The 11,338-nt window shown below is 28.4% G+C and overlaps 1 protein-coding gene across 1 annotated transcript; it reads left to right on the top strand.

The window, feature by feature from the left end:
- Window positions 1–9,009, top strand: LOC104214777 (mitochondrial protein pet191 homolog). Its single transcript, XM_009764493.2, has 3 exons — window positions 1–118; window positions 206–310; window positions 8,577–9,009. The coding sequence occupies exons 1-3, from the start codon at window positions 50–52 to the stop codon at window positions 8,616–8,618; spliced, it is 216 nt and encodes a 71-aa protein (XP_009762795.1). The 5' UTR covers window positions 1–49; the 3' UTR covers window positions 8,619–9,009.
- The last annotated feature ends 2,329 nt before the right edge of the window (window positions 9,010–11,338 follow it).

The raw sequence follows: 11,338 nt of genomic DNA, 5'->3' as shown, positions 1-11,338 counted from the left end.
TTTGAAGGAGGGGGGACTAGCGGGGAGGAGTCGAAGGGGTTTAGTAGAAATGGCGAAGTCCTGTAAGGGCCTTGCTATGGAACTCGTCAAGTGCCTCAGCGAATCCGATTGCGTTAAGGTATCCTTTTTTGTTGTTTTCTCGTAAATATTTATTAATTTCTGTAGTTTCTGAAACTCTAAAGGATCATGTGGTTTAATCCTTTAGGTTGAGAAGAAGTCTTTCAGGGAATGTGCAAAAGAAAAGAGTCCATCAATTCCGAGTGAATGCGTAGGACTAAGGGAAACTTACTTCAATTGCAAGAGAGGACAGGTATACTTTATTTTCCCCTAAAAAATTTTGTAACTTAGAAGTTGAGATCCTTTTTCCCCATTCCATATAAAATATTACTGTATATTTTACTGCTCGTTTTTTCACCTGGCATGTGCTTTCCCGTACTATTATCTTTACAACTCTTCATGTATGCTATGATCAGATGAACTTGTCTTGCATAGCTTGTCTATGTCTGGACTTTTAAATTTTTGAAGAGTTATAGCTTGTTTGGTCAAGCTAGAAAAATCAGCTTATTTTGAGAAGTGCTTTGGGAGAAAAGTAGTTTGTGTTTGGCTAATCAATTTGTAAAACACTTTTGAACAATAATTTGTGTTTAGCCAAGCTTTTCAAAAAGTACTTTTATGTGTCAAATTACAAATAAGGACATGAAGAGATTTGCTTAATAATTAATATTATATAAGTAGATAACTAATTACAAATATTTATTATTAAAGATATAATTAAGTTTCTTATTTTATTTAAGTAAACTAGTATTAGTACCCGTGCGATGCGCGGACACAAATCATGTTAAATTGTGATGTTAGTTATTTGAATCATGTGCAAATAACCTTAAAATATAAACCTCTCAGATAAAAATTATATAACATTAGATATTAATTATGAAGTAGGATATGAAATTATTGTTCAAATCTCGTAGTGCACAACCTATTTTGTTTTTTATTTGTAGCAACCTAACTACTTGATTTTAGTACTTGCACTTCGTTTTGCTGTCAGTATCAAAGAATACTAAACATATCATGTTGCGATCTGTCTTGTTTGAGCACATTAGATCATATTATTTTAACAAACTTCTTACTATCACTTTGTTTTTATCTAAAAGTTAAATATGTCTTATTCATCACATTATTTTTATGCAAATTCTTTTTTTTTTTATAGTTATTGTATTATTTATTATTTAAAATTATTTTACTATCATATAATTTTTTATTATCTTAATTAATATCTTTCTTATTATTCTTTTAATAGTCTTTAATAACTATAAATATTTTATTCTTGAAATTTGGTATATTTTTATGCATTCAATTTTTTTTAATCATTTAAACTTATTGTAATATTTTTAAATATAATTAAATTTTTTAATTTATTATTTTTAAATTAATTTAATGTATAAGTATCCTCACACTATCTCTATTGTTTTACTACATTCTCTTCCCTACTATAAATTTTAATTATTTTTATATTAATTTTTTACCTTTAACCAGAATAATATCATATTTTATTTTAAATTGTAAAATTGAATTAGTCTAAAATATTAATACATATATTTGATGATTATGTTACAAATATATTGAGTTCTCTTATAACTATTTTTGTATTAGATGCAGTTATTTTTTTTAACTTTAAGATACAAATTTAATTTTTAATTTTCATTAGTAAAATTACCTATATTAGAAAGTTATTTATATTATTAAAATTTTATTTTAATCATAGAAAAATAATTTCTTAATTGTTTGAACATATTATATATATGTAGTAATATGTTTATTGTCATTTTATTTCTTTACATAATATTTTAAAAAATAAAAACTTATGAAATAAAAAAAATCTCATCTCAAATTCAAATAATTCTTATCATTCTATTTTCTAAATTGGACCGCATTTTTAAAATATTATACTATATATTCAAACTTAAACTAACTGCACTCAATTCAGATATTAATCATAGAAAAATATTTTCTTTGTTGTTTGAACACATTATATGTTAATGTTGTAGTAATATTTTCATTATCATTTTATTTCTTACGTAAATTTTCTTTCTTTTTTAGATTTAATACAAATTTAATCTTTAATTTTTATTAGTAAAATTACCTATATTAGAAATTTATTTTCTATTTTAATATTTTTTCATAAATAAGACTTCAATTTCGTGATATTATCCATAGTTTGGACATTCTAATCGTAGTTTTAACAAATTTCTAATTTCAAATTCAAATAGCCTTTCCCTTTCATTTCTAATAATAATTTTTTAATAATTTTGCTAATTTTTAATCTATTATATAGTCTTATTACGTTTTATGTGGCTTTTCATTAACTTATAATTTTTTTTAATATCATTATAATCTACTATTCTTTAATATAATATAGATAAATATATAATTTCTAATCATAAAATAAATATTTATTTTGTTTTAAAAATATTGCTCGAAAATTTTAAATTATTTAAATTTTAATAAGATTTTAAGCATTGTATATTTAATTTATTTTATTTTTTAAACTTATGATTTATAAATATCTCATATTATCTCTAATTTATTTCTATTATTCAATATTTTTAGTTTTTGATTTTATCCATTAGACTTGAGTTACGTGGACTTATCCATATTATGAATTTTCTTATCATAATATAAAAAACTTTCCCATCTCAAATTTAAATAAGTTTTACCCTTCTTCTCTATGATAAAAAATCTGAATTTTTATTTTTTCTCTATTTATTATTTATTTTTGATATTATATTATTAAATACCTAATATTATTACATTGTCATGTGGATTTTTATTAGCTTGTTTGAATTTAATATTTATTTCTACTACATTCATTCTAATATAATATAGATAAAAATTAAAAAACTTTCTCAAATTCAAATAAGTTTTATTATTCTATTTTCTATATTTGACTACATTTTTAAAGAATTATGTTATACTTTCAAACTTAAACTTACTGTACTCAATTCAAATATTAATAAAAAAATATTTTCTTAATTGTTTGAACACATTATATCTGAATGTTGTAGTAATATTTACGTATAAAATATTCGTTTGCCCGATTTATCAATATTAATATGACTTTATTATTCTTATTTTTAAAATATTTTTTTACTGATTATTTAAGTTTTTTCTTACCTTATAAATAATTTATATACTTTATTTAAGATCTTATTTTGCTGCTTGAATTTATTTAATTTTTAAACTCAATATATCTTTAATAACTTAAGTAAATTTTAATTTTATTTTATATTTTAACTTACTCTAATGTATAAATAGTCGTAGGTTATCTCAATTACGTATTTCTATATTTTTTTATTTTTTTCGATTAGAATTTTTAATTAATTTTTACCTCCAATATCTCTAGCTAATAAAAAAAATAATCTATGGGTGAATCAATATAGATATAAATATACTTATAAAGATAAATTTAAATGTAGATATATAGATTAAATTTGTCTAAGATCTATTTAGATTAAGTATAAGATTCATTAACTACTTCCATTAATTATGTTTCCATTTATGATTCAAATTTTTAATGTTGTCTTTAAATTGCCAAGTGGCTTCTTTTTAGCTTGCCACTTGGCTTAACCACATGCTTCACTACTCTCCTTTTAATATAATATAGATTATAAAAATAAAATTGAAAAGTACTTTATTCTTTCAAGATAATTTAAATATATCAAAAAAATATTTAATAAATATGAAAGTTCATCCCAAAAGTCATTTTATATTACTTAATAGTTTAAACTAAGTAAGGTTATGTTGGTATATATAATATTTTACAAAGGGTATTTTTGGTAGGAAAAAAAGTCAATACTACTTCTGCTTCTGGAGAGAAGCTACTTTTTTCTGCTTCTTCAAAACTGCTTCTAGCCAAAATCACTTTTTTTTTCTTCAAAAAAAAGCACTTTTGGCATGGTGAGAAGCTTGGCCAAATAGGCTATTAGTTATATACTAATCGTTAATGCAATTAATTCTCTATTTTAATCTTGGGAATGAAAGAAGGAAATGTTTTTTTTTTTATCGAAAGTTACCAAGTGCTGCCGGAAATATCATGTCTTATCCGAGGAAAGAATGCAAGGAAGTGATTAGAGTGGATTCATATAGTCAAATCTAACTAGCGCGGGCTTGATGATTAGTAAAAGCAAATTAATAAATAGATCTCTAGCATCAATTCCTCCTCCCTTCTCACTAGGTCCTCCAAAAATACTAGTATTATGTATTTGGTAAATTTTCATCATTTTTCCCGTCTTTTTGTGTATATAAAACTACATGTATTGTTTCTCTTTTCATTTCTGGTTTGGCGTTTTGGGTATAAGTCCTCAAACAATTAGAATATACCAGTACAAAAAGTTTTCTTTAAATAATGCATGAGTCTCAATTATTACAAGATCATAGAAGAATCAAGAGATTTTTTCTCGCGAAGTGATTGTAGAGGATATTTCAAAGACAGATATAAACAATTCTAATGGAAATTTTGAATTTCTCCATGACAACTCTTTAGATTACATTGAGGCACTAACAGATAATTTTTCTTTTCATCATCACACCATATTCACGTGCAAATTCATTAAATAGCCAAAAGATGTGTAAATGAGTTATCAAAGATAAACGATCTAAATATTCAAAACTTCTTTATGTACAAGAGTCTCTACAAAGAGAAATGCACTACATAGACGTAATGCTCATAGTTTCTCTAAATACATGAGTTTTTATATAAAGTGAGGTTTTACAAAAGCTATAAGATGGCCAAGACTACAAAATAGAAACAAATTTTACAGAAAGGTTTTTTCCTAATAACATTGGTATGTTGTATTTCATATCACCTTTGAAGTAGAGATATAGCTTCATTAACAAACATCAATATCACAATAAAGTTGAATAGTAAATTCATTTAGTTGTTGTTTCTTGACACTTTGTAGTTGTTCTCACCCTTAGCTTTCATCACCTCAACTATGCAAGATTGCAAAGCCAGAAGCATGTGTTTGAGTTGTTCCACTTTCATCTCATAAAAAGATGTTTCAATTGTATCGCCTTGGTGGTTGAATGGGCCAATTGATATTGAAGGGATTGAATAACTCTAAAGAATTTGAAGTTTAAAACATTTTAATCTTGACTATTAGGAGGTTTATAGCATAGCCAAATATCAAATCCACCTTTGTCGACTAGTTTTATTAATTTCAAATTATTGTCATTAATGTGAGGTCTTGGATTATCTTGTTAAATAAAAAATAGGAGCCATTCACCTAAAATTAGCCATTTTGATCTAATAGTTGAAAGAACCTTGTCTATTAAAACAAGCTTTAATGGTATCTTTAGTCATAGATTATTTGTCTTGTTTTCAAAGTTATTGCAACTCGATCTTTTGCTAATTCATTTAGTTGCCTCTTTGACCAGGAGGATTCTTATCTTTCCCAGAAACAATTCAATTTCATTTTGATCAGATTTAGGGCATGCAACAACAACTTTAAACATAACTTTTGTAATGAAATTCTCGCTTTTACACTATCTTAATGGTAAGAGCGCAGCGTGTGATGTATGGGTCAGGCGTACTTCACAATTTTGAATCCCGTTGTAGACAAAAGCTTAGTATTTAAGTGGAGAAAAGTAGCGGGGCAGACCTATTGTTCATCGAATTTTGAACCGTGAGGTACGCCTTTAGGGATTTCTCGGTTATATAAAACAAGATAGTACCTTTCATATTTGTATGAACATAATTAAACTATTTTAAAACAATGAATTTGAATAGAGTGTACGGCTCAATATTGATAGACATAATTGGAGCCTTAGCCTCTTGTTTTCCTCTTTCAAATAAGGCTTTGTAGCGTTGGTATGTATCCTAATGACACCTTCTTTGCTATGTCGAGAAAGAGTTGTCATTGACGTGTCTATAACACAAGCTAAAGTTTGAATATCTAGTCGAAGACAAAGAAGAGTTTCATTTTTAAGATTTTTCTTAAGGTAAGGTATTTATTAATTGTAGTAACAAGAGGGTACAACCAAATTACGAAAGTTGAGGAGCAAGCTCCCAACTAATTACATTTTATGAGAATTCAAAAGTTTCTTCATTTATCAGATTAATGTTAATTTAACTTTTTTTTCCTCCCAACTCTTCTTGTAACATTCGATATCATATCATCGAATCCTGCCAGTAAAGTTGGGAGGAAATGAGTTGAAACCGGTATCAATCTGTTAAAAAAAAAACTCTTCTTAATCGTCGAACAGATATTAGATCTTTAGCTTGTGCTTGTGCCATGGAAATGTCAACAACTCTTTTTGGCATATCAAAGAAGGTGCTATTGGGCAACATATGAATGCTATAAAGCCTAGAAAAAATCAAAAGGTAAGGCTCCAATTCACTTTATTAATAATTAAGCTGAATACACTCTATTCAAATCCAATATCTTTAGATATGTTTAATTATGTTTATATTGATGAAAACGGATTTTTCAACAGATTTGATATTAGTATCCTATCCCTGAAGAACAAAAGTTTGACTCGTGTGGATCACGTAAAAGTAAGAACTTCTTTATAATTGTTATGTTTATTGCTGCTATTGCAAGCCCTAATTTTTATCAAAATGGAGTTGGGTTGTTTTCAGTAGAAATATGAATTTTCTCTCGTGATCAAGGAGACAACTAAACAGAATAGTAAAATCGAGCTGTAGGTAGTTTGGAAATAAAACCTATTTTTCCTATGACTAAATATACCATTAGGGCTTGCTGAATTGCAAAATGTTCTTCAAATGATAAATGATTAGGTTAAGATGACCAATTTCATATTCAAATGTTCTTATCTTTATTCAACTAGATAATATTAGACGTCACATTAATGTCAATGGTTTAAAATATAATGAAGCTGCATAGCAATGTGATTTCTTTTTTATGAAGGCGTGACAAGGTAAATTTTATTTTCAGCTATGCGTTCAACTTCCCAATATCCAGATCTAAATGTTTTAGATTTTGGATTCTTTAGAGCTATTCAATCCCTTCAATGTCAATGACTCCTTCAATCATTGATGAATTAGTAAATGCAGTTGATACATCTTTTAATGAGAGGAATGTGGACTCAATCATGTGTTTCTAACTTTGCCTTGCATGGTTGAGTTGAGAATAGCTAAAAGGTAAGAGCAATAACAAAGTGCCACACATGTTGAAAGAATGACTAGAAGGAGAACGAAGTCATCCTATTCAACTTTGTTGTGATGTTAATGAGCTATTGTTCTACTTTAAAGATGATATGGGATACATATATGTCAATATTGTTAGGATAATTGCCTTTCGTAAAATGTATCGAACTCCTTCTTAAACAACATCGAATTAAACCATCTTTCCATAGAGTTTTCTTGCCCCCTATTTGCATGAAAATACAATAGATGAATAGTCATTTGCTATAAAATTATTTATGTGAATATCTTACTTACTATCAAACTAAGTAAGGAGAGTATTGAGAGAAAGTTCTGAATCTAGGGGAACACTTCACTATATATTAATATGTTGGAACCCCCTTTATATTATTAAAAATAATATAATAATATAATTTTTAATAAAGGGCGGCTTTATTCTGTAACCTTGGCCATCTTGTTGCTTTTGTATGACCTTTCTTTTTGTTTATGCTCGTGCATTTAGAATTTTGGAGAATGTATCAACATTAAGTCTATGTAATTTTATCTCTATTTGTAGAGACTCGTGTACATAAGAAGTTGTGAATATTAAGTTTATGTTTATCTTTGATGGTTTTACATTTACTCATCATTTGGTAATTTAATAGTTTTGCACTTGGATATAATGTGATTTCTGAAAGGGAAAATTTTTAGTTAAAATAATGTGATGGTACCTTACATACTAAAAAATCGTGATGAAAATTTACAATTTGCGTTTTGATTTTCTGTCTTTGGATACTTACCCTAAAATCATTCGGCCGGAGATAAACTTTTGTTGTTTGTATTCTATGATCCTGTAATAGTTGGGAGTTGGCCACTGTATGAGGAAAACTTATGTATGTTGATATTCAAGTTGTTTGAGGACTTATTCCCAAACCAGGAAGACTGACATGAATCATCTTCTAGGTACCAATTATTTTGTGGACAAGCTAGGAGAGTAGTTTTCCATGTTTGTGCATTAATTTATGATTTCTGATTCTGGATAATGTTGTGATGTGAACACTATAATGGTTTATCTTGGCTTGGTATATCATGCATTTGGTTAGGTGTGCATATTTCACTGTTGAGGTAGGTGCTCAAGTGCTTTAGTCTTACAATGACAATTCCAGAAGTTCTTCTTATGATGTAATGCACAATTGCAATGACATACATTGCATTTTTGTGTGGTATTACCAAAAACAAAGCTGATAGGAGTAAAACTTTGTTATGCTGGAGGATCTGATGCGCCATGTGAACTTCGGTTACTTATGCGTTGATTCCCATATAACCTTAAGTAACATTACATGCTTCCTGGCAGCTGGATCCGATATATGCACTGTGATATTGACCTATCTTGTGCTTGTCAACACACTGTCTGACCAACAATTTTCTGTTTCAGGTGGACATGAGAGCTCGAATTCGGGGAAATAAGGGCTATTAATTGGTAGTGCTGGTGCGAATTCCACATATAGGCAGTATGATATGTTCCTGACTGGTCTGCATGTGTTGTACTCGCAGTATCTTTGTACAAATTGCAATCGACTATTTTCTGTTCGATAGCCCATACACAAGCTTCTTGGATACACAATTTACTTGACAGACTTTATATTTGGTCCTTTGGACACTTCCTAATTTTGAATATCGTTGATATTGGATGAGAAGTTGTGGAAGAGAGTTTAATTCTCACTTCTCATCATGAATGATTAATTTGTTTTTCTTTCACTGATGTGCCATGCTGGAGAGACGATTTGTTTATCTATTTCTTAACAGAAGTTCTTTGTCGGATTATATGTCCTCAATTGAATAAAATGATCCTCTTCGTTGTTTTTAAAGTCTTACGAATGAAAATTTCAAGAAACTTATGTTTCCTTGGAAAGAATGTTATGCTTTCCCTGGTAAAGAGCCAAAGGTAGTGGGAGGAAGGGAAACGTTAGATAAATTATTGGATTCACTCTTCAAGATTCTAAAGAGGGAGATGCGAGTGTAGTCACATCATATGTTCTTAACAATGGGTGAGAGAACTCCCTCGTGTTGACGGGAAACAAAGGCTTGTTTTGGATCTTAGTTGCTGAGAATAGATGAGAAGTTATGGCATTGCTTGGCAAGCAATCCCCAATTCTTCTATCATATGGTGAAGGTCTTAAGTCATTATAATGGCTGACAAATTTTCAGACTTCAATCCAATTTCAGTATATAAGAAGTAATTTCTTGCACTTAATAAAATAAGTTTTCTTCAGCATATTATAAAAATATAGGAATATAATGCAAATAACTCCGGTGAAATTAAAAAATAGCTTGATTTACAAGTGGTAGTTGAAAAATAGTCATAGTTTCAAAAGTAATCGAAATTTAGCCACTTTTCACGTAAAGAATCTGAACTAAAATACTGTTCAAAAATCCGAAAAATATTCCAACATAATATACTGGAGTTCTAGTATAATATATTGCACTACTAATATAATATACTAGAATTCCAGCACAATATATATACTGGACTTCCAGTATAATATACTAGTCCAACATAATATGCTTGAAGTTCATACATAGATACTCCAATCTCCAATATATTATGCTGCAACATTCCGTGTGTTGGAGTTCCGGCATAATATGTTGGAAGTTTATACACAAGTATATCAATCTTCAGTATATTATGCTGGAACTTTCCGCGTTGCAGCAAAATAGTGGCTATTTTTAATGACTTTACAAATGCTAGTTATTTTTCAATGACTGATCCAAAAACTGACTAGCCCGTGCTATTTTTACAAAGAGATTTTTTTCATTCCTATACACTATTGGAAACTTTATTACTCCAAATGTTCATGTTTAGTAAATTACCCTACCTACACAAGTTTTGTTTACAAAATATATACATTCCACCTTAAAAGGCTCCCAATCCATTATTAGTGCCTTTAATTAAGGGAGGATTGACAACCTAAAAACTACTAATTGATAGATGCAAAATAGCTAGAACTGATGATCCATATCGTATGTTTTTTTTTTCGCTTATCAATATTAATCACATTCTCATTTAATTTAATTTAGTCGATCGTGATTTCAACTACAAGAAGCGTAATCTGAAGACTCTCCTAGTTGATAGGATCCAGATGAAAAATAGAAGAAGAAAGTACAACTGAAAATTTGTCAATAATTAATAAAATACAAAAGTATAGTAAAACTGAGCACTCTGAGAAAAATTTGAATATGGAAGTCCATCTTGAATTCAAGAAGAAGGAAATGTTGAACGTGAATAAGATGAAATGAATGTTTATTTTCCAATTCTGCCTCCCCCCGATAGTATTTGGTAAAATAATTGGTCTGCCTGCTTAGGCCAAAATTGCATTCTAAGATTAAGCTGAGTTTGGTCAAACCTACTTAATAATAAACTTCCAATCTTTGTCACATTCAGGATTGTCAACAAGTCCAAATACTGCAATTAGAGAATGAAAATTAAACAAGGACGGACAATTGGAAAATAGAGAGAACTTGTCGTTACTTCTCTTCCACAATATATTTTTAATTATAATCAAAGAAACCTCTTACAGTAAAACAATCATGTAAACAAAAGAAACAAGGAATCTGCAAATAGGAAGATTAGTCCTTCGACAGGGGCATGGATAATTTTACATAATACAAGACAATTTGTGAAAATTAAGGAAATTAGAGATCACTAAGTTGTTTAAGATTCACGGGAGATATATATTTGGGGTCACCCTCCAGCAATTGTTTGGCAATTATAAGGTTAGCAGCTGCGATCGGAAATCTATCGAAGATGGCGTCAAATCTGGATTCTCTCCAAAAGCTACACGTGAAGAAAGCAGTGTACGTCGACGAAGACACCTTTGCCAAAGCCTCTCTCACCTCCTAGTTATATACAACTACAATATAATACCACTTAAATACAATTTTTATACAAATTTTATACAATGTCTTTGGTATATTTTGTATCTAATTTATACATAGTAAAAACAAATTTCATACAACTAATTATATATTATACAATTTATCTACAACTTTCACATATTATTTTTATCCAGTTAAATACAACTACAATAACATACAACTTAAATACAAATTTTATACAATATGTCTTTTGTATATTTTGTATCTGATTTATACATAGTAAAAATAAATTTCATACAACTAATTATATATTATACAACT

The sequence above is a fragment of the Nicotiana sylvestris genome, chromosome 3 (assembly GCF_000393655.2).
Source record: "Nicotiana sylvestris chromosome 3, ASM39365v2, whole genome shotgun sequence".
Classification (NCBI taxonomy): domain Eukaryota; kingdom Viridiplantae; phylum Streptophyta; class Magnoliopsida; order Solanales; family Solanaceae; genus Nicotiana; species Nicotiana sylvestris.
The sequence above is the reverse complement of the archived record's forward strand: the minus strand, read 5'-3'. Positions and strand labels throughout refer to the sequence as shown.

Coding starts and splice junctions, on each gene's coding strand:
- LOC104214777 (XM_009764493.2), top strand. CDS start 50: ATGGCGAAGTCCTGTAAGGGCCTTGCTATGGAACTCGTCAAGTGCCTC. Junction 119..205: donor GCGAATCCGATTGCGTTAAG/GTATCCTTTTTT, acceptor TTAATCCTTTAG/GTTGAGAAGAAGTCTTTCAG. Junction 311..8,576: donor TCAATTGCAAGAGAGGACAG/GTATACTTTATT, acceptor TTTCTGTTTCAG/GTGGACATGAGAGCTCGAAT.